This window comes from Mobula hypostoma, chromosome 19 (genome assembly GCF_963921235.1).
Source record: "Mobula hypostoma chromosome 19, sMobHyp1.1, whole genome shotgun sequence".
In the NCBI taxonomy this organism is placed as follows: domain Eukaryota; kingdom Metazoa; phylum Chordata; class Chondrichthyes; order Myliobatiformes; family Myliobatidae; genus Mobula; species Mobula hypostoma.
The window spans coordinates 62,670,090-62,694,688 of record NC_086115.1 but is presented as its reverse complement, the minus strand read 5'-3'; the positions used below and the strand labels follow the sequence as shown (position 1 = coordinate 62,694,688).

At 40.7% G+C, this 24,599-nt stretch overlaps 1 protein-coding gene and 1 long non-coding RNA gene across 9 annotated transcripts in view; one reads left to right on the top strand and one right to left on the bottom strand.

Annotated features, from left to right (window-relative positions):
• The window catches only part of eno4 (enolase 4), a 106,106-nt gene extending 87,570 nt beyond the window's left edge, over positions 1 to 18,536 (bottom strand). For 4 of the 8 annotated variants that reach the window (XM_063072038.1, XM_063072041.1, XM_063072042.1 and 1 more), the window contains exons 1-3: positions 18,095 to 18,536; positions 14,335 to 14,448; positions 8,303 to 8,431 (exon numbers count right to left, since the gene is read on the bottom strand). In XM_063072038.1, the coding sequence (XP_062928108.1) occupies positions 8,303 to 8,431; positions 14,335 to 14,448; positions 18,095 to 18,271 (420 nt within the window). In that variant the 5' untranslated portion in view covers positions 18,272 to 18,536. Of the gene's footprint in view, positions 1 to 8,302; positions 8,432 to 14,334; positions 14,449 to 17,945; positions 18,070 to 18,094 lie in introns of those variants that run through there. The other 4 variants (XM_063072039.1, XM_063072040.1, XM_063072044.1 and 1 more) reach the window with 4 other exon arrangements.
• Positions 18,423 to 24,599, top strand: part of LOC134359096 (uncharacterized) — a 28,698-nt gene continuing 22,521 nt past the window's right edge. The window contains exon 1 of the long non-coding RNA XR_010021037.1: positions 18,423 to 18,539. This is a non-coding gene — a long non-coding RNA (uncharacterized LOC134359096). The remainder of the gene's footprint in view (positions 18,540 to 24,599) is intronic.

Here is a 24,599-nt window from a genome sequence, read left to right as displayed (position 1 = left end):
TTTTGTTTTCTTGTGGTTAACATTATCACATTTTCCGCTTTTAAAAGGTAGGCTCTATCCAAAATAATTGCCACCAAAACATGTCAGTTGTAATTTCTTTTCCAAGGCCTTCAGATGTACAAGTGAAGGGGTTTAAAGTACCTATATTATAATTACCTTTGATAATAAGTGTTCATGAAAAGGACTGAAGAAAGCAGGACTCCTGGACTGTGAAACTATTTTCAAGTGCTTAGTTTATATATCATTCTGTCAATGAAGCTCTAAATCAGCACCTTTTCAAATAAATTGAAAATGCATTTCTATGTGGTACCTGTATACACCAATGCCACAGTATTTTTGATCACAATCATGGCTATCATTGTAAAAGAAAGTCAATTTCTGGTTTTAAGAAAAGAGTAGGGGATTTCAAGGGTAGGTATAATGGAGAGCAATTGATTAGATTATTTTTTCTGAAATTGTCTCTGCAGCTATGTCCTAACTTCAACTGCTTTATGACAGGCTTCTCTGAGAAGCTTTGCAAGACGGGCATGTCAAGAAGCAGGTGCATATGGTAGATAATCTACAGGAAATTGGAAAGGCACTCCCCCTTTCACTGAGTGCTCATCAGTTTGGTGCCACAGTCCCATTCACACAATATTAATTAACACCTGAACAATTGCTTTCATTGATTTCTTTTAAATGGTGTATTGTGCATATTATTGCACTTACATTCACACTGCCCAATTGCATCATTGAAATGTGCAGTAGAAATAGAATCTACGGTAAATCATGTTTTTCTGTAAGAATAGTGCTCATGAAAGGAAACAAATATGGAAATCATTAAGAATAGACAAGAATGATGAACAGGAAAGAAAGTCTAAAGAATTATGACTTTTTAGAACCATGAAAGAATTGACTTTATTGTAGAATATTTATTATAGAAAAAGAATACTAAGATAAGGAAGCAAACAAATTATATTTTTGCAAACATGATAACTCATTTAAAGTGTCTTCAGTGTAGTATTTTATTTTGAAAGTGGATTTTTTTGCTTTATTTTTTATGTTGATATTTGGTTTACTTCTCAGCTATGCTTTCCAAGACTTGGTAGCAATTTTCCATTGCTCATGATAACATTTAACATAGACCAAGAGATACCTGGGTACCTAGGAGCAGCATGTTGATTTAGTGATGTAAGGAGATTATGAATTATCAGCATGACATCCAAAACTATGACAAACTTCTATAGATGTATGATGGAAAGTATGATGGAAACTTCTTACTGGTTGCATCACAGCCTGGCATGGAAACATCAATGCCCTTGAACTACTATAAAAAGTAGTGGATACTGCTAATTCCATCACAGGTAAAGCCCTGCCCATTATAGAGCACATCTACATGGAGCATTGTTGCGATGAAGCAGTATCAATCATCATAGACGACCCCACCCCCCCACCACCACCCAGGTCATGACCTCTTCTCACTGTTGCCATCATGAAGAAGGTACAGAAGCCTTAGGACTCACACCACCAGGTTCAGTTATTACCCCTCAACAGAGTCGGGCTCTTGAACCAAAGGGGATTATATCATTCAACGTCACTTGCCACATCAATGAAATGTTTCCACAACCTATGGACTTACTTTGAATGACTCTTCAACTATGTTCTTGATATTTATTGCTCATTTCTTTCTTTTTTTTTGTACAGTATTTGCAGTTTGTTGTCCTTTCCATTTTAGTTGAATGCTCAGTTGGTGTGGTCTTTCACTGCTTCTATTATGATCATTATTCTGTTATGGATGTATTGGGTATGCCTGCAAGAAAATCAATTTCAGGGTTGTATATGGGGACATGTATGTACTTTGATAATACATTTACTTTGAATTTTGAACTTATAGCTTTGGCATAGTATTAGAATATTTACTCAATATGAAAAAGCCTTTCTTCACTTCTGGGAATACAGAACTATTTCCCTACTAGAAAAAAAACCATCTCACGGAGGCTGCAGAAGGTTGTAGATTCAGACAGTTTCATCAATATGCGGGTAGATCGGGAAAACCAGTTTGGTGCTGCATCCCAAGAAAGGGAATTTGTAGAATGCCTATGAGATGGCTTTTTAGAGCAGCTTGTGGTTGAGTCTACTAAGGGAAAACAGTTCTGGAATGGGTGTTCTGTAATGAACCACATTTGACTAGGGAGGTTAAGGTAAAGAAACCCTTAAGAGGCAGTGATCATTATATGATAGTTTTAACCCTGCAGTTGAGAGAGAGAAGTTAAAGTCAGATATATCAGTATTACTGTGGAGTAAAGGGAATTATAGAGGCATGAGAGAGCAGCTGGCCAGCGTTGATTGGAAAGGGACAGCAGAACAGCAATGGCTGAAGTTTCTGGGAGCAATTTGGAAGGCACAGGACAGATACATCCCAAAGAGAAAGAAGTATTCCAATGGGAGGATGATGCAACCATGGCTGACAAGGGAAGTTAAAAAGCAGCATGAAAGCAACAGAGAGGGCATATACGTTTGTAATATAGCAAAAATTAGTTAGAGGATTGGGAAGCTTCTAAAAACCAACAGAAGGCAATTAATAAGTCATAAAGAGAGAAAAGATGAAATACGAAATATGAAGGTAAGCTAGTGAAAAATATACTGTAAAGGAGGATACAAAAAGTTTTTTCAGATATATGAAGAGTGAAAGAGAGGCAAAAGTGGATATCAGACCACTGGAAGATGATCCTAGGGAGGAAGTAATGGGAGACAAAGAAAATGACAGTTAAACTTAATAAATATTTTGCATTAGTCTTCAATGTGGAACTCACGATCAGTATGCCAGAAATTCAAGAGTGCCAGGAGGCAGAAGTGAGTGTAGTTACTATTATTAAGCAGAAGGTGCTTAGGAAGCTGAAAGGTCTGAAAGTAAATAAGTCACCTGGACCATGATGGGCTACACCCCAGAGTTCTGAAAGAGGTAGCTGAAGAGATTTTGAAAGCATTAGTAATAATCTTTCAAGGTTCACTAGATTCTAGAAATGTTCCAGAGGACTCGAAAATTGCAAATATTACTCCACTCCCTATGAAGGGGGAGAGGCAGAAGAAAGGAAGTTATAGGCCAGTTAGCCTGATTTCAGTGGTTGGGCAGATGTTGGCGCCCACTAATAAAGATGAGGTTGCAGTGTACCTAATGAGGCAGCTTAATGAGATAAGAGCCCATGGTTTTACAGGAAAGATACTAGCATGGATAAAATATTGGCTGACTGGCAGAAAGCAAAGAATGGAAATAAAGGGGGCCATTGCTGTATGGCTGCCGGGGACTAGTGGTCTTCCGCAGGGGTCAGTGTTGGGACCGCTTCTTTTTCACATTATATGGCAATGATTTGGATGATGGAATAGGTGGCTTTGTGGGCAAATTTATACAAAGATATGTAGAGTGGCAGGATGGGTTAAAGAAGCAGGAAGAATGCAGAAGGACTTCAACTTAGACAGATTGGGAGAAGGGGCTAAAAAGTAGCAGATGGAATATAGTGTAGGGAAGTCTATGGCCATGCAGTTTGGTAGAAGGAATAAAGACATAGACTATTTTCTAAATGGGGAGAAAATTCAACTATGACATATAAAGGGACTTGGAAGTCGTAGTGCAGGATTCCCTAAAGGCAAACTTGCAGCTTGAGTTGGGAGTGAGGAAAGCAAATGCGATGTTAGCATTCATTTCAAGAGGATTAGAATATAAAGAGACTCAATGGATTGAATGGCCTAATTATGCTCCTATGTTTTAGGTCTTCTTATATTATATACGATAAAAGCTGCCTTTCAGCAAAGCTAGACACCAATAATGAAATTCCCCACTGCTTGTAGTACACCAGCACAAGGCTTTGGTGAACTTAGGAAAAGAGTGGTTGAGAATCATGCCCAGTACAAGATGTACTGGGCAGCTGTAATTGTTACCCTCCTGCTACTGTGACAGCTTCAAAGCAATATCTATTTCTTACATCAGAATCATGTAATTTCTATAATAACAGGAGATTTCTCACATTTGCAGTACACAAGCTGAAATATTATTAACAATGGGAAATGGTGGATAAAACAGACCCATATTTGCAAGAGGCTAAAAGCTATTACTTGTCCTTCAAGTTCCTGAGTGTCAATGTCTGAGGATCTAACCTGAACCCAGCATATCGATGCAGCTCCATAAAGAAAGCAAGACAGTGGTTATATTTCATCAGGAATTTGAGCAGATTTGGTTTGTCACAAAAAACACTCGAAAACCTCTACAGCTGTACCATGGAGAGCATTCTGACTGGCTGCATCACTATCTGCTATGTGCAGGGCAGCTACTGCATAGGATCGAAAGAAGCTACAGAGAGTTATATAATTTGCTCATCATGGGTACTAATCTCTGTAGTAGCCAAGACATCTGCAAGGATCGGTGCCTCCGAAAAGTGACTTCCATCATCAAGGACCCCCACCACCCAGGACATGTCCTCTTCTCATTGTTACCATCAGGATGTACCTGAAGGCACATACTCAGTGATTTAGGAACAGCTTCTTGTCCTCTGCCATCTGATTTCTAAATGGATATTGAACCCCATAAACATTACCTCACTACCTTTTAATTTTTTTGCACTACTTATTAACTATTTAATACACGTATATATACACTTACGCAATTCAGTTTTTTTCTATATTTATCATCTATTGCATTGTACTGCTGCCACAAAGTTAACAAATTTCATGACATTTGCTAGTGATATTGAACCTGATTCTGATTCATTTATTTAAAAATCAAAAATGAAAACAAAAATACAGCATATCACAGAAAAACAAGCTTCCGGATATACTGTGGTAATGTTTCACAGATGTAACTTGTCTCCAACATATTGAATTTCAGAATGAATTACTTAATGAAACTGAAGCTCTAGCTTAATTATATATATTCACAAACCAGGGAAACTTTTTTGTAATAATGCATGAATGTCTGTAGAACAACAAACAACATAAACAGCATAACTGAATTTTCAAATATTGTTAGTAAGTAGCTTCAACACAATAGAAAGAAATGTTCAGAAATTCCCTTTGCAATATTGAAAATGCTATTTTCTAACTATATCTTTTATTTATCCTTTGTTTCTTAATGTCTTTCTTTTCCTCACCTGCTGCAGATTTTGATTTCCACACTGTTGTCAGGTGCCTTATCCCAGTGGCATTATTTCAAGAATGCTATCCAAATAATGAGGATGTTAAATGCTATCCTCAAATGACAACAATCCATGTTCCCACTGTCCCATTGAGACAGGAAAAAGCTGATACAGCAAAGGAACCATGGCTGACAAGAAAGATGGAACTTTTAGTCAAGAGGAAGAGGAATACATACTTAAGGTTTAAAAAGCAAAGATCAAACAGGGCTCTAAAGGGTTAAAAAATAGTCACGGAAGAGCTTAAAAGGGAATTAGGAGAGATAGAAAGGCACATGAAAAGACCTTGGCAAGAAGGAGTAAGAAAAATGTGAATGTGTGCTACATGTACGTGAAGAATAGGTGGATAACTTTGAGTTACTTCTAACTTTTGAACTTTAAATAGGTGGATGATTAGAATAAGGGTAGGTCTGCTCAGGGATAAGGGGACAAACATGGGCCTGGAGTCAGTGGAGATAGGGGAGGTCTTTAATGAATACTTCACCAGGTGAAGGACCTTAATTAATGTGAGGTCAGCATAGAACAGACTAATATGCTGAAGCATGTTGAAATGAATAAAGAGACAGTGTTGAAACTTCTGAAAAACGTTATTATAGGTATATTCCCCAAGAATGGACAGGATATACCAGGTCACTATAGGAAATGAGGGAAGAGAGTGCTAAGGCACTGAAGATCATCTTTGCATCCTCACTAGCCAAAGGATTAGAACCAGAGGATTAAAGGATGACAAATGGTGTACCTTTGTTCAAGAAACATAATAGACTTTATAGACCCGCAAACACGAGGAAATCTGCAGAGGCTGGAATTTCAAGCAACACACATAAAAATTGCTGGTGAACGCAGCAGGTCAGGCAGCATCTCTAGGAAGAGGTACAGTTGACGTTTCAGGCCAAGACCCTTCGTCAGGACAAACTGAAAGAAGAGATAGTTAGAGATTTGGAAGTGGGATGGGGAGGGGGAGATCCGAAATGATCGGAGAAGACAGGAGGGGGAGGGATGGAGCTAAGAGCTGGAAAGTTGATTGGTAAAAGGGATATAAGAGGATCATGGGATGGGAGGCCTAGGGAGAAAGAAAGGGGGAGGGGGGAAGCCCAGAGGATGGGTATTCAGAGGGACAAAGGGAGAAAAAGGAAAGAGAGAAAAAAAAAACAATAATAATAAATAAATAACAGATGAGGTACGAAGGGGAGGTGGGGCATTAACGGAAGTTAGAGAAGTCAATATTCATGCCATCAGGTTGGAGGCTACCCAGACAGAATATAAGGTGTTGTTCCTCCATCCTGAGTGTGGCTTCATCTTGACAGTAGAGGAGGCCGTGGATAGACATATCAGAATGGAAATGGGACATGGAATTAAAATGTGTGGCCACTGGGAGATCTTGCTTTTACTGGTAGGTGTTCAGTGAAATGGTCTCCCAGCCTGTGTCGGGTCTCGCCAATATATAGAAGGCCGCATCGGGAGCACCGGACACAGTATATCACCCCAGCCGACTCACAAGTGAAGTGTTGGCTCACCTGGAAGGACTAGCTGGGGCCCTGGATGGTGGTGAGGGAGGAAGTATAAAGGCATGTGTAGCAATTGTTCCGCCGACTAGGATAAGTGCAGGGAGGGAGATTGGTGGGAAGGGATGAAGGGGAGGAGTGGACAAGGGAGTCGCATAGGGAGCGATCCCTGTGGAAAGCAGAAGGGGAGGGGAGGGAAAGATTTGCTTAGTGGTGGGATCCTGTTGGAGGTGGCGGAAGTTACGGAGAATTATATCTTGGACCCGGAGGCTGGTGGGGTGGTAGGTAAGGACAAGGGGAACCCTATTCCTATTGGGGTGGCGGGATGATGGGGTGAGAGCAGATGTGCGTGAAATGGGAAAGGTGCATTTGAGAACAGAGTTGATGGTGGAGGAAGGGAATCCCCTTTCTTTACAAAAGGAGGACACCTCCTTCGTCCTGGAATGAAAAGCCTCATCCTGAGAGCGGATGTGGTGGAGACGGAGGAATTGCGAGAAGGGGCTGGCATTTTTGCAAGAGACAGGGTGGGAAGAGGAATAGTTCAGGTAGCTGTGAGAGTCAGTAGGCTTATAGTAGACATCAGCAGATAAGCTGTCTCCAGAGATAGAGACAGAAAGATCAAGAAAGGGGAGGGAGGTGTCGGAAATGGACCCGGTAAACTTGAGGGCAGGGTGAAAGTTGGAGGCAAAGTTAATGAAGTCAACGAGCTCAGCGTGCGGCAGGAAGCAGTGCCAATGCAGTTGTCAATGTAGCGAAGGAAAAGTAGGGGAACAGATACCAGTATAGGCTTGGAACATGGATTGTTCCACAAAGCCAACAAAAAGGCAGGCATAGCTGGGACCCATATGGGTGCCCATGGCTACACTTTTAGTTTGGAGGAAGTGGGAGGAGCCAAAGGAGAAATTATTAAGAGTAAGGACTAATTCCGCTAGATGGAGGAGAGTGGTGGTAGAGGGGAACGGGTTAGGTCTGGAATAGGGTTCCCCTTGTCCTCACCTACCACCCCACCAGCCTCCGGGTCCAATATATAATTCTCCGTAACTTCTGCCACCTCCAACGGGATCCCACCACTAAGCACATCTTTCCCCTCCCACCCCTTTTCTGCTTTCCACAGAGATCGCTCCCTACACGACTCCCTTGTCCATTCGTTCCCCCCCATCCCTTCCCACCGATCTCCCTCCTGGCACTTATCCTAGTAAACGGAACAAGTGTTACACGTGCTCTTACACTTCCTCCCTCACCACCATTCAGGGCCCCAGACAGTCCTGTAGGAGGGGAAGTTAGATAGATTGAGAAGAAGGTTAAAACATTGGCCGACACTATGCCGTTCCATTCCATGTTCCACATTCTAAATAAAGCTGTGTTAGGATCAGGAATGAATATTTCAATTGTTTTGCCCTCCTTAATTCAGAGGTACTGTAGCCTAGATGAGATCACCTAAGTTTAAAAAGAAATGGGAAATTGAGCTGAAAGGGCTAAAGGATCATTTTAAAAATTCTCTAATGCTAAGCTGTCAAGAAAGCCAATTAGATCACAAAATATAGTGTGCTTATATTTTATATAAAAACTTAGTAGTAATATGAGACATCATTGGAATTAAAATTAAACTGTCCAAATTATGAAAATATATATTCACACCTTTTCAAAATTCTTTATAGTACATAATACCTCCACTTCTACTGTCGATTGACTGTTTATATCCAGTATTTCTCTTCCAATAATTCTGCTTACTGCAGCTGGATTTGCAAAGCTCCCAAAATAATTTGCCTGTTCAAAAAAAATACAACTTTACCTTACTAGAAATAACATTACAAAATAAAAGAACCCTTTGCTATTCTCAAATACATGCTGAAAATTCAATACACATATTATGTCTGCACTAACCAAAGGTAAGTGTATCTTATAAATGTTAATCATTTCAACTATAAGAATTGTTATATTTTTATGAGAATGAACCTTCATTAACTATCATGACTTATGGAACAAATGATACAAACTTTTGCCCTTGCTTCTTAGATCCCCAAAATTTGAAAAGGTTTCCATTGCCAAATTGAAAAAGATAGTGAGGGAAACAGACAGAAGATTCTGTCAGCCTGATAGAGATACCCAAATGGTGTGTGCTTCCCAGGTGCTAGGGTACAGGATGTCTCAGATTGGGTACAGAGTATTCTGAAGGGAGAGGGTGAAAAGCCAGAAGTCTTGGTACCAATGACATAGGTAGAAAAAGGGAGGAGGTCCTGATGAGAGAATTCAGGGAGTTGGGTGGGAAGCTGAAAAGCAGGACCTCCAGGTAGTAATCTCAGGATTGCTGCCTGTGCCACGTGCTAACGAACGTAAGAATAGCATGATCAGGCATATTAATGTCTGGCTGAGAGACTTGTGTAGGGGGCAGGGATTTGGGTTCCTGGATCATTAGGGCATCTTCTGGGGGAGGAACGACCTGCACAAAAAGGATGGGTTACACCTAAACCTGAAGGGGTCCAACATCCTAGCAGGCAGGTTTAGGAGAGCTGTTAGGGAGGGTTGAAACTAATTTAGCAGGGGGATGGGCACTGGAGTGATAGGGCTGAGAAAGGGGAAAACAGAAATAAATTAGAGATAGTGTGCAACAGAGATGATAGAAAGGACAGGCAGGAGATGAGGCATAATCACAGCCAGTGGGATGAATTACAGGGCAATAGAGGCATGGTGCAGTTAAAATAGAAAGCAATAAGTACTGGACAGAAAGTGTTGTACTTGAATGTCCGCAGCATAAGAAATAAAATAGACGATCTTGAAATTCAGCTATAGATTGGCAAGCATGACATTGTGGCCATCCCTGAAACTTGGCTAAAGGATGGCTGCCATTGGGAGCTGAACATCCAAGGATATACGGTGTATTAGAAAGATAGCTTAGTAAGCAGAAGGGGTGGTGTGGCCCTGTGTATAAGAAATAATATTAAATCATTAGAAAGGGATGACATAGGATCGGAAGGTGTGGAGTCTCTATGGGTTGAGTTCAGAAATGGCAAGGGTAAAAGGTCCCTAATGGCTGTTGTATTCAGGCCTCCAAACAGTAGTCGGGATGTGGATTACAAATTACAGCAGGAGATAGAAAAGGCGTGTCAGAAGGGCAATATCATGATAATTGTTGGTGATTTTAACATGAAAGTGGATTGGGAAAACGAGGCCAGTACTGGAACTCAAGAGAGAGAATTTGTAGAATGTCTAAGGGATGGTTTTTTAGAACAAATTGCTGTTGAGCACACCAGGGGATCGGCTGTGCTGGATTGGGTGTTGTGCAATGATCCAGAAGTGATAAAAAAACTTAAGGTTAAGGAACCCTTAGGGAACAGTGATCACAGTATGATCGAGTTGATTTTGAAATTTGAGAAGGAGAAACTAAATTCCAATGTGTCAGTATTTCAGTGGAATAAAGGAAATTACAAAGGCATGAAAAGGAAACTGGCCAAAGTTGACTGGAAAGAGACACAAGCAGGAAGGACAGCAAAGCAGCAATGGCTGGAGTTTCTGCGAAAGATGAGGGAAGTGCAAGACAGATATATTCCAAATAGGAAGAAATTTTCGAATGGAAGAAGGATACTGCCGTGGCTGACAAGTGAAGTCAGAGCTAGAGTAAAAGCAAAAAAGAGGGCATACAAGGAAGCCAAAGCCAGTGGCAAGACAGAGGATTGGGAAGCATTTAAAAACTTGCTGAAGGAAACTAAGAAAGCCATTAAGAATGAAAAGACGAATTATAAAAGGAAGCTGGTGACTAATATCAAAGAAGATACTAAAAGCTTTTTTTAAGTATATAAATGGTAAAAGAGAGTTGAGTGTAGATATAGGACCAATACGAAGAGACACTGGAGATATTGTAATGAGAGACACAGAGATGGCAGAGGAACTGAATGCGTATTTTGCATCAGTCTTCACAGTGGAAGATAGCTGCAGTATACCAGACATTCAGGAGTGTCAGGGAAGTGAAGTATGTGCAGTGAAAAGTAAGATTGAGAAGGTGCTCAGGAAGCTTAATGGTCTGAGGGTGGATAAGTCTCCTGGACCTGATGGAATGCACCCTCGGGTTCTAAAGGAAGTAGCTGGAGAGACTGCGGAGCCATTAACAATGATCTTTCAAAAACTGATAGATTCTGGCATTGTACTGGATGAATGGAAAATAGCAAATGTTACTCTGCTATTTGAGAAGGGTGGGAGGCAGCAGAAAGGAAACCATAGACCTGTTAGCCAGACATCAGTAGTTGGGAAGTTGTTGAATCAATTATTAAGGATGAGATTACGGAGTATCTGGAGGCACATGACAAGATAGGCTAAAGTCAGCATGGTTTCCTGAAATGAAAATCCTGCTTGACTAACCTACTGCAATTCTTTGTGGAAATTACAAGCAGGGTAGACAAAGGAGATGCAGTAGATGTGGTGTAATTGAATTTTCAGAAGGTCTTTGACAAGTTGACGCACATGAGGCTACTTAGCAAGATAAGAGCCCATGGAATTACAGGGGAGTTTCTAGCATGGGTGGAGCATTGGCTGATTGGCAGAAAACAGAGAGTGGGAATAAAGGGATCCTATTCTGGCTGGCTGCCGGTTACCAGTGGAGTTCCACAGGGGTTGCTGTTGGGACCACTGCTTTTTATGATATACGTCAATGATTTGGACTAAGGTATTAATCGATTTGTGGCTAAATTTGCTGATGATACAAAGATAGGTGGAGGAACGGGTAGTGTTGAGGAAACAGAGAGCCTGCAGAGAGACTTAGATAGTTTAGGGGAATGGGCAAAGAAGTGGCAAATACATATATAGAATAGAATATACATATAGAATAGTACAGCACAGTACAGGCCCTTCGGCCCACAATGTTGTGCTGACCCTTAAACCCTGCCTCCCATATAAGCCCCCACCTTAGATTCCTCCATATACCTGTCTAGTAGTCTCTTAAACTTCACTAGTGTATCTGCCTCCACCACTGACTCAGGCAGTGCATTCCACGCACCAACCACTCTCTGAGTAAAAAAACCATCCTCTAATATCCCCCTTGAACTTCCCAACCCTTACCTTAAAGCCATGTCCTCTTGTATTGAGCAGTAGTGCTCTGGGGAACAGGCGCTGGCTATCCACTCTATCTATTCCTCTTATTATCTTGTAGACCTCTATCATGTCTCCTCTCATCCTCCTTCTCTCCAAAGAATAAAGCCCTAACTCCCCTAATCTCTGATCATAATGCATACTTTCTAAACCAGGCAGCATCCTGGTAAATCTCCTCTGTACCCTTTCCAATGCTTCCACATCCTTCCTATAGTGAGGTGACCAGAACTGGACACAGTACTCCAAGTGTGGCCTAACTGGAGTTTTATAGAGCTGCATCATTACATCGCGTCTCTTAAACTCTATCCCTCGACTTGTGAATGCTAACACCCCATAAGCTTTCTTAACTACCCTATCCATCTGTGAGGCAACTTTCAGGGATCTGTGGACATGTACCCGGAGATCTCTCTGCTCCTCCACACTACCAAGTATCCTGCCATTTACTTTGTACTCTGCCTTGGAGTTTGTCCTTCCAAAGTGTACCACCTCACACTTCTCCGGGTTGAACTCCATCTGCCACTTCTCAGCCCACTCCTGCATCCTATCAATGTCTCTCTACAAACTTTGACAATCCTCTACACTATCTACAACACCATCAATCTTTGTGTCGTCTGCAAACTTACCAACCCACCCTTCTACACCCACATTCAGGTCATTAATAAAAATCACGAAAAGTAGAGATCCCAGAACAGATCCTTGTGGGACACTACTAGTCATAATCCTTCAGTCTGAATGTACTCCCTCCACCACCACCCTCTGCCTTCTGCAGGCAAGCCAATTCTGAATCCACCTGGCCAATGAAATACAATGTTGGAAAGTGTATGGTCATGCACTTTGGTGGAAGAAATTAACGGGCAGACTATTATTTAGTTGGGGAGAGAATTCAAAATGCAGAGATGCAAAGGGACTTGGGTGTCCTTGTGAAATATACCATAAAGGCTAACCTCCAGGTTGAGTCGGTGGTGAAGAAGGCAAATGCAATGTTGGCATTCATTTCCAGAGGTATAAAATATAAGAGCAGGGATGTGATGTTGAGGCTCTATAAGGCACTCATGAGACCACACTTGGAGTATTGTGTGCAGTTTTGGGCTCCTTATTTTAGAAAGGATATACTGACATTGGAGATAGTTCAGAGAAGATTAATGAGAATGATTCCAGGAATGAAAGGGATACCGTATGAGGGATGTCTGGCAGCTCTTGGGCTGTATTCCCTGGAGTTCAGGAGAATGAGGGGGGATCTCAAAGTAACATTCCGAATGTTAAAAGGCCTGAACAGATTCGATATGGCAAAGTTATTTCCCATGGAAGCGGAGTCTAAGACAAGAGGGCAAGACTTCAGGATTGAAGGTTGTCGATTTAGAACGGAGATGCAGAGAAATTACTTTAGTCAGAGGGTGGTAAATCTGTGGAATTTGTTGCCACGAGTGGCTGTGGAGGCCACGTCATTGGGTGCAGAGATAGATAGATTCTTGATTAGCCAGGGCATCAAAGGGTATGAGGAGAAGGCAGGGGAGTGGGGCTGACTGGAAAAATTGTATCAGCCCATGATTGGATGGCGGATGGGCCAAACGGCCTACTTCTGCTTCTATATCCTGTGGTTTTAAGGTCTTATTCAGTGACTTGTGCTTTTCATTAACCTTTTCGCAGAGTTGCTTGGAGTGTTCTTTTGTCTTCATGGTGTGGTTTTTCCCAGGATACTGACTCACCAGCAATTGAACTTTCCAGATATAGGTGTATTTTTACTACAATCAATTGAAACACCTTGACTGCATAAAAGTCTCTAAAAACAGATCTGTATAACTTGTTATGTGACTTTTAAAACCAATTGGCCGCACCAGTGATGATTTGATGTGTCTGACCTGAAGGATATGAATACTTACACAATCAATTATTTTGTTTTATATTTGTAATTAATTTAGAGCACCTTGTAGAGATCTGTTTTTACTTTGACACAAAAGAGACTTTTTCTGTTGATCAGTGCCAAAAAAGCCAAACTAAATCCACTGTGATTCAATGTTGCAAAACACTAAAACATGTAAACTTCTAAGGGGGAATGAATTTTTTTTTATAGGCACTGCACATATGACATTCTAAATTTGCAATTATTACAAGACCAAAAAAAACTTTAATTAAATTCCAGGCTGAACAACAAACACCATAATTGATACAATTATCTTAATAGTGTAGTTTCACAATAGTCCCTTCCCAAAACAATAATCCTGCTAATTTTTCCTTTTCTTGAGGGGAATTTTCACTCTGACACTGATAACTTTCCAAGTTACCATTTATTAAGAATGCAGTCCGGCTATTCATAATTTGCAGATAACACATGTGGGCAGGACTTCGTCCTCTAACAATAACCGCATTAGCTTATATATATATTAGAACTAAAGAATTGCAAACCGTCACAAATCTGAACCTCTTCCTTCATCCTTTGGTTCCTCCCCTTGCGTCTTAAATACGCATTTCAGATTCAAATCAAGGATTTAAATGTCAAACCCTCCTTCCCTATTACCCACATTCATACCCATACTAGATCTGTCTCCACCTCTCACATAAATTGTCAGCAAATGCTTTACTATTGTCCACACCTGTTGTAAATTATAGTCTATGAATTCAGTATTGTATCTGCAATCCCAGCAGATGACAAAAGCATTCTCCTGTTTTAGAATATTACTGTGACCAAGGATTGGTAGTGATGATACCTGCAAAAATATATGGTAATATACAGATTTTGTTTCTTAAAAAACAGTTAATAGAAATAATTAGACTCTGCATTGAACTCGACGTAACATGATATATAGATTGTTTCTGGACTGCATTCTCAGAGACTAATGTAGTTGGTACCAAAAGTGCAGCAGTAATGATATTTGAAAAAATTTACAGTTACCATTAATACTTTAACCTCATTTCTGAAATTCCTAAATAATATTCCATTTGAGGCATACATTTCCTCAGAGGTGAAAACTGCAGATGTGGTAATGACTTGTTGAAAGAAGAATTTCAGTGAGCACGCATACATTTGATATGAGCAGCTCTTAAGCTAATTTTTTATCATAATATTTTGAAATACAACAATTAAAATAAAAAGTTTATGTTTCATATATATGAGCAATGAGTAAGAATAGAGGGACTTCTGGTGAAGCACAAAATATAACGCAAGAGTCAAAACAATGTTATTTTGATTTCTAACTTAGTGCCTTATATATGAAGAAAGTGGAACTTATGCATGGCAAAAGTCTGGAAAATACAACAGCCTAACAGGATTAAACAAGATAAAGTTACTGATTTGCTGGAGGTGTGGGGTAATGGTTGCTTGTTCTTGCCACTCCATGTCTTCGTTCGCTGTGCGGCATTTCCATAAGACCATAAGATATAGGAGCAGAAGTAGGCCATTTGGCCCATCAAGTCTGCTCCGCCATTCAATCATGGGCTGATCTAATTCTTCCAGTCATCCTCATTCCCCTACCTTCTCCCCATACCCTTTGATACCCTGGCAAATCAAGAACCTGTCTATCTCTGACTTAAATATACCCAATGACTTGTCCTCCACAGCCACTCATGGCAACAAATTCCACAGAATTACCACTCTCTGACTAAAGTAATTTCAATCCTTCAATCCTGAAGTCGTGTCCTCTTAACCTGGTCTCCCCTACTATGGGAAATAACTTTGCCATATCTAATCTAATTTCCCATCAGATGGGATGGCCTTTAATTGTCCTTTCTGAAAATCTAGCAGCATGTCTTCCTCTCAGAGAAAAATATTCTTGATAGCATTGTCTGTAAATCTAAAGTATGCTACAGCCATTGTCAAGAATGATGGTGCATACTCCAAGTATGATGTTATGGCATTGCATAAACCAGGGGTGAGCTTGAAGAAATGAATTAAAAATACAGGGGTATCTCTGCCATTATCAATGTGAATTCTAACTCAGTTATGGTTTTCTAGTTTTTCCTTAAACAACAACGTTCAGTTTAATTTAAATTAGATTATTGATAGGGTGTAGATGCATCTCCACCAAAAGAGGTGTAAGGCGCACCTTCCCTCTGCTAGCCTACAGGTCACCCTTGGGCAAGGTGTGTACTTGCTTAGCCCCCCGATCAGGGTCAATGAGAAGTGATGGGAGCAGGTGGTGGATGGTCTGTTGAGTAGCAGGTGCATAGCACAAGTCCTGGTTATGCAACCGCTGATGCTAGGCAGACAATCTCTGAAGAGTTTTGATGATGGCTGGGGTCACCCGGCTTGTAAAGACATTGCTCAGAAGAAGGCAATGGCAAATCACTTCTGTAGAAAAAATTGCCAAGAACAATCATGGCCATAACCAATATTGCCCATGTGATGACACTTCACCTAACAAATTAATGAAATACATAACAGATGCAAAAACAGTCTCTTCATGCTACTGAACCCTTAAGTATGCATTTAGAAGGGTTCCTTTCTGCCAATGTCCAAAATTCAATCCAAGGTCCAAGGCAGATTATTACAAGGACAGGAAGTGGCTGCTGGGAGGGCACTGGCTTAGTGACTTGCCAGTGGATTGTTTCGGAATGCAATCAACCTTATGTCATGTGAATCTTTGATGAGCAACTGCACCATACATTAAAAATGCGTAAGCTTGTCCCATAGTATGGAGCTTCCATATTCAAAACTGTGAGTCTTCTCTGTATGTTATTTGCAGTATACCAATAAGCTAATATTGAAATTCAAGGGTTTATTAATGTAAACTATGGGAAGCTGAAACCTTAATGAAATGTATGAAGATATAGAACAGCAGAAGTCCAAGCAGTATGTGAAAGTTAGAAACAAATTTAATGTTAACTCACTTACAGAGGGAAAATCTGAAATATTGGCTTCGTTGCTTTCTTCACAGATCTTGCCTGACCTTCTGAGTATTTGTAGCAACTCCCACTACATTTTAGACTTACAGGCTATGTCTTTTTCAGAAGGAGGGATGTATTTTGAATATAGTAATACACATAAAAAGAAAGTCCAAAATCAAAAGCTAAAAAAAACCTAACCACATTTAATAAGGTTAATTTTATGTGCCTGATAAGATTTGTGTCAGTAATTAAGACTGGTCATACTATCAGAAGAATGAGCAAATACCTATATACAGTAAATCATAAACAGAAGAGATTCTGCAGATGCTGGAAATCCAAAGCAACACAAAATAAATAAACTTAGCATGTCAGGCAACATCTATGGAGAGGAATAAACAGCCAATGCTTCGAGTCAAGACCCTTCATCAGGACTTGTATGCTATGCCTATATACAGTAAAATGTTTTAAATCTACATCTACTGAAGGTCAGGAATTTCTGGCAGTTCAATGCTTTACAAATGGAGATCCAGATGATGGAATGTGAAGCACCTTTACGACATTGATGACTGACTTGTATGTGCAATAGCTGGAAGCTGCAATCTGATTTGCACACAAGATATGGTGGATGATATGGATTTCTTTCTCAGAAATAGAAATCAAGGCCACAGAGTATTATAACAATGCAGAATCACCACTGTATGTGGAACGTAGATGAAAAATCAATAGGCTATTTTATCTAAAACGTGACCTAAAAGTTTGGCTTTCTAGTTTGATTTCAAGTGGTGATTGAAATGAATGTTGTTAAACTAAGTTCCCATATAACTAGGTTATTGTAATATTGAGTAATCAATTGTCCCAACCTATTTTGTCAGTTTCCAGCTTTTCTCATCTTGATGGCGAATATATCAGCCAATCACAGATATATTCACTTTTTTTCTTATTTAAAACCACATTAACCATCTAATGGTTAAGAAGTCAAGAAGTCTAGCTGAAAAATCAAGATTTTATTTTTAAATAATTGCCATTTTTATACTAAGAGAGAAGAATCAATAGCTTGTACGCCACGAAGGTGCACATGGACAGAAGTAGTTACTTGATCAGGTGTCGTTGAAGCAGGGTTTTAGGGTCTCTCTGAAAGGAAAGATCCATCTCCCTGTGAGAATTATTTGGAACATTGATTTATCACAGTATTATTAGATGTCAATATATCAGTGATTAGAGAGATCCTGAATTAACAAACAAAGGGAATTTTACATTTATACTAACACTTTCAACTAGCATGAACACTACATTACTGAACACTACACCATCAAACCTCAACTTTGTCAACCTGCGCCCAGACTTCAAGGATTTAGACTAATAAACGCGAATAAAACCATACCTGAAGCATTAACTCTGTTTCTTCGCGCCCCTGACTTGCTGAGTGTTTCGGGGTTCATTTTGCATTCTTAGCACACGTAACTTCGAGAAAGCTACTTTGCCTGTGCCGGGAGAATCTGGCATCTCTTGCCCCGCCTGAGAACAACTTACCAGGTGACCGTAAACATCGTCGGGCTTCTCATAAAACATGGTATTGAGCACCTGTTGCATTCGCTGTGGCACCGCGTTGCTCCGGTAATACTCGGCCGCTCGCTGCTTGAGATGGTGGAACTCCCGAGCCTCCGCGCTGCCGCAGCCCTCAACAACCCGGTCTTCGCTCATCGACATCCCGCACGACCCCCGTTCACAGTAATCACAGGCGGTTGCTCCCTCTCTCACAGACCGACGACCGGTCCCCTGCAGGCCGCCCGTTGACTGGATGAAGTCCGCGCTGTCGGCGCCGCCCGTTGGCTTCCCTCCGGTTGCTGGGCGACCAGCGGTCGCCGGCGCGGCGGGTTCACGCGGCTTCGAGCGCCGAGGCCCAGGCTCAGGCTCGGGCGTTCCGCGGGCCGGCGTGGCGCAGTGGGAGAACCAGCAGCAGAGAGCCGGTGCCCAGGTCAGCTCGTTGCATAGGATTGTCAGGCAAATGTTGTAGTCCTCAGGGCAGAGTCTGTGGGTTGGCACTGTAGGATTGTCAAGGTGCCAACAGAATACTCTTATTTTATTACTATGGGATATTGTAATATCAACATTGAAGCCCTCCCTGTGGCCAGGACAACATATTCTTTCAAAAGGACTATACCTAGAAATACATATACCTAGGAAGAGTTAGTAAGAGATTTGAAAGTGGGAGGGGGAGATCCAAAAACTCCCCCCTCCCCCTCCCACTTTCAAATCTCTTACTAACTCTTCCTTCAGTTAGTCCTGACGAAGGGTCTCGGCCTGAAACGTCGACTGTACCTCTTCCTACAGATGCTGCCTGGCCTGCTGCGTTCACCAGCAACTTTGAATAATGGAAATACTTGTGTTTAGGTGCATGGGGGAGGAGGAGGGGTAGAAAGAGCAGAGGAATACACAGAACGCTACAGGAACTCAGATGGTCTGGCAGCATGCATGGAAAAGAGAAAACCATCATCATTTCAGGCTGAGACCCTTCTTCAGGACACCTCTTGGTATCTAGCCCTTGAAGAGGACTCTGCTCCAGGCCATCAGAAAACTCTCCAACACTACCACTGACCTCATCTGCTCTGGAGAAGTCCTGTCCTCTGCCACCAAAATCATACTTCCCATACCCCACACTGCTCACTTCTACCTCTGATTTAGAAGTCAAGAAGAGTCTTGGCCTGAAACATTGACTGTTTACTCTTTTCCATGAATGCTGTCTGACCTGCTGAGTTCCTCCAGCGTTTTGTGTGTGTTGCCTTGAATTTCCAGCATCTGCAGATTTTCCTGTGTTTGTGAAAGACCAGAGGAAATGTCAATGGAAGGGTAATTATTACAGAGACATAAGTTCATCTGTGAAAAGGCAGAGAAGAAAAAGGTCTTGAATTGAGTTGCAGGGGCTGCAACATTGTTAGATGGAAGAAGGGGTACTGTTCCCCAGTAATGCATTTCTCCTACATTTCTCTAATGATACCTCTAAACAGAATCAGAGCAGGGGTATGAGGGGAGGTTGTACAGTATATGTATTTTATGTACAACTCTGTTTTTCTGTTTGTTATTCCTTTGACTTACTGACTGTTGCACCTGCTGGCATTTAGGGCAACAATGTAGGTCCTCTGTCACCATCCACTAGTTTTGATCTTGGCCTTGGTGGTGCTCAGGGCTTCTTTCATCATTCAGTAGCTTCCTCTCGGTTTTCACTACTGACATCCATGTGAGTCCCCCATGGAGACTTAGGAATACTTTCACACATAGATGTAGAAGGATTCTTCATTGCTGTTTCCGTAACAGTGTAACAATTTTGTTTGACCAGTCAGGGTGCTTAGCCTTGAACTGAACTCCCGAACCTGGAGGACCAGTGGACCATTCTTAGTCTGGCCTCTACCCTATAACCTGTTTGGCATGGGTAACCCTACTAAGAGCCAAAGTACAAAATCCTGACTCCAGGCAACATAGTTCTCCGGGTCACTGAGACACGCAACTCTCCAAACCATGACAAGATTGTGGTCCTTGGACAACTACCACTGTCATCAATTTGTGTATATCTTGTGAATTTATCTTTGCTGAAGAAATTTACTTAGTGTGTTTTGGCGATGTACAATTTATATTGAGAACTTTAGCACAGGTCCACAATTCCAATAATGTTAGACTGATAGCAAACAAAACTAATTTGGGCATTCTCAGAGTTCTGTCACATAAAAGAACCCAATGCAATGAGTCCTAATTAATATCTTAGAGCTCCTTTGGTTGAGTGAAGGGAAGAGCTCCCTATTAATTAATAAAACTACTGAGGAAAAATTATGTCATTGTTGAGCATTTTGTCTAAACGGTGTATGGGAGGAAGAATTTTTTTATTTGTCATGAACTGGGCATTTTGCTATTTAATTAATATTTGCAGGCACTAAAAAAAAATGGCTGGGCATTTTTTTATGAATGTGTCTAAATTTTCATCTTGAAGAATTAGCTTTATTCAATGTAGTGTTTCTATCCAGCGAACATTTTTCCATTTTCCACATCTATTACTCATCCGTTATTCAATCTAAATAATTTTACCATGACTTTACCTGTTTAAATTTAATTAGAGTGTTTTCTGAAAAGTAAGTTATATTTACCTTAGTTTCAGAGGGCCATGAAGGGGTTAATATGGAGATCACATTTAAGAATTCTAAAAAAAAGATTATTATGAGATTGCTAGATTTTATCTATGAAATAAACCTTTCGACACAAATATTATTTGTGTTGCAATGGCAAATAGTCTGTCTGACCTATCTGGCCTTATAAATGACTGAGTAAATGAATTTGATATATTTGGTATTAATCTTTTTTAAGATCAAATCTCAAAATTTTTGATATTACATTATTAAACATTTATACACTAATATTCTATGTCTTAATCTCTATTTTTTCATTAGTATGTTTTTGTGCATTCCTTTATTTCAGTTTGTAGCCAACATTGCTGAACAAGAAAAAAGTAGTGTACCAGTTATAGACTTTGGACAAATGCACGTATATTTTAATTCTACTTTATTCAGACTTATTTAATTTTCATGTAAATCTTTTAAATGACAGGAATCAATTAATTAATGAAAGGTTGTAGCTACTTTTCCCAGTGGTATCTCTAGCTGATTTACAGCTGATTTACTTAAATTTAATGGCTGGCCAAATTAAAGGTTATTTTCATTCTTTACTTACAACAATTATAAATAAACATAACAGTTGTTTCGGACAGCTTTAGAGGCTTAGGCATTGAATGTATTCGAGGTTGAGATCAATGTTTATTCTAAAGCCAAAACAAGGGTTATATAACTCAGAAAAGTTTCACACAGTACCAGCCATGTTGTGCTCACCTACTGTATATAAACTGACCATGTTCAATCTAACCCCTTCCTCTTATATAGCCATAATGCTCCATTTTTAAAAAATATCCATGTGCTTATCTAAGTCTGTTAAATACCCCTAATGTATCAGCTTCAATCACCACACAGAGAATGGTATGTGTATTCCAGGCACTTACCACTCTCTAGGTGTAAAAAAAAAACTACCTCTAACTTCTCCCCTAATATTTCTACCAATCACCTTAAAAATAATGTCCTCTGGTATTAGCCATTGCTGCCAGGGAGAAAGGTGCTAACTATCCACTCTATCTATTCCTCTTATCTTACACACCTCCATCAAGTCATTTCTCATCCTCAGTTGCTTCAAAGAGAAAAGTCCTAACTCGCTGAACCTTTCTTCTGCCATGAAGATACATTCCCTTATCCAGGCAGCATCCTGGTAAATTTAATCTGCACCCTCTCTAATGTCTTAACATCCTTTCCATAATGAACTGACCAGAACTGAATACAATACTCCAAGTATGGCGTAACCACAGAATTGAATTGAATTGACTTTATTATTTACATCCTTAATATACATGAGGAGTAAAAATCTTTACATTCTGTCTCCATCTAAATGTGCAATTTATAGTAATTTGTAAAAATAATAGGTACAACAGAACAGTCAATATAACATAGAAATACTGTTGTATCAGCATGAATTAATCAGTCTGATGGCCTGGTGGAAGAAGCTGTTCCAGAGCCTGTTGGTCCTGGCTTTTATGCTGCAGTACCATTTCCCAAATGGTAGCAGTTGGAACAGTTTGTGGTTGGAGTGACTTGGGTCTCCAATAATTCTTTGGGCCCTGTCTCTGTAAATGTCCTCAATAGTGGAAAGTTCACATTTATAGACGCGCTGGGCTGTCCACCCACTCTCTGAAGAGTCCAGTAATTGAGGAAAGGACAGTTCCCATACCAGGCAGTGATGCAGCCAGTCAATTGTGCCCCTGTAGAGAGTTCTTAGGATTTGGGGACCCATACTAAACTTCTTCAATCATCTGAGGTGAAAGAGGTCTGTTGTGCCTTTTTCACCACACAGTCGGCATGTATAGACCACGTGAGATCCTCGGTGATGTGTATGCCTAGGAACTTAAGATGTTCACCCTCTCAACCCCAGATCCATTGATGTCAATGGGGGTTAGTGTCATAGTTTTATAGAGCTGCAACAATTACCTCGTGGCTCATGAACTGAATCACTAATAAAGGCCAACCCACCATACTCCACCTTAACATAAGAACACAAGAAGTAGGAGCAGGAATAGGCCATCTGGCCCATCAAGCTTGCCCCGCCATTCAATAAGATAATAGCTGATCTGTCTGTAAACTCAGCTCCATCTACCTGCCTTTTCCCCATAACCCTTAATTCCCTTACTATGTAAAAACCTATCTGTTTCTTAAATATATTTAGTGAGGAAACCTCAACAGCCTCCCTGGGCAAAGAATTCCACAGATTCACCACTCTCTGGGAAAAACAGTTTCTCTTCATCTCTATCCTAAATCTTCTCCCCCGATTCTTGAGGCAATGTCCCCTAGTCCTGGTCTCACTTACCAATGGAAACAACTTTCCTACTTCTATCTTATCTATCCCTTTCAAAATTTTGTATGTTTCTATAAGATCCCCTCTCATTCTTCTGAACTCCAGAGAGTATAGTCCCAGGCGACTCAATCTCTCCTCATAAATTAACCTCTTAATCCCTGGCATCAATCTGGTGAACCTCCTCTGCACTGCCTCCAAAGCCAGTATATCCTTCCTCAAGTATGGAGACCAGACTGCACACAGTTCTCCAGGTGCAGCCTCACCGGTACCCTGTATAGTTGCAGCATAACCTCCCTGCTCTTGAATTCAATCCTTCTAGCAATGAAGGTCAACGTTCTGTTTGCTTTCTTAATAAACTGTTGTACCTGCAAGCCAACATTTTGCGATTCATGAACAAGCACTCCCAAGTCCCTCTGCACAACAGCATGCTGCAATCTTTCACCATGAAAGTAATACTCTGCTCTTCTATTATTCCTTCCAAAGTGGATGATCTCACATTTACCAACGTTGTCGATGACACTAAACTGAGTGAAAAAGCAAATTGTACAGGGGATGTGGAGAATCTGCAGAGGGATATAGATAGATTAAGTGAGTGGGCCAAGGTCTGGCAAATGGAATACAAATTTTGCTACGCTACACTCAGTCTCCTCTTCCAAATCACAAATGTAAATGGTAAACAGCTGTGAGCCCAGCATCGACCCCTGTAGTACCTCACTCACCACAGACTGCCAACCAGAGAAACACCCATTTATACCAACTCTCTGCCTTCTATCAGTTAACCAATCCACTATCCATGCCAATACACTTCCTCCAACTCCATGCATCCGTATCTTATTTGTTCTTGTACGGCACCTTATCGAACACCTTCTGGAAATCCAAGTACTTTATAAGACATCCACCTATGCCCCTCTATCCACCGCACTCATTATGTCCTCAAAGAACTCCAGTAAGTTCTTAACCACTCTTTTGTGTGGCAACAAGGGGGATCTGTGGACTTGGACCCCAATATCTCTCTGTTCCTCCACACTGTTAAGAATTCTGTTATTAATCTTGTACTGTGCCTTCAAGTTCAGCTTTCCAAAATGAATCACTTCACACTTTTCTGGATTGAACTCCATCTTCCCACTTCTCTGTCTAGCTCTGAATCCTGTCTATGTCCCGCTGTAACATCTAACAATCCTTTACAGTATTCATAACACCATCAATTTTCATGTCAACTGCAAACTTACCCACCTTTCCACTTCTTCATCTAAGACATTTACAGTGGCATGCCAAAGTTTGGGCACCCCGGTCAAAACTTCTGTCGCTAAGCGAGTAAAAGATGACCTGATTTCCAAAAAGCATAAAGTTAAAGATGATACCTTTCTTTAATATTTTCAGCTAGTTTACTTTTTTATTTCTATCTTTTACAGGCTCAAAATAACAAAAAAGGAAAAGGGCCTGAAGCAAAAGTTTGGGCACCCTGCATGGTCAGGACTTAGTAACACCCCCTTTGGCAAGTATCACAGCTTGTAAATGCTTTCTGTAGCCAGCTAAGTCTTTCAATTCTTGCTTGGGGGATTTTCGCCCATGCTTCCTTGCAAAAGCCTTCTAGTTCTGTGAG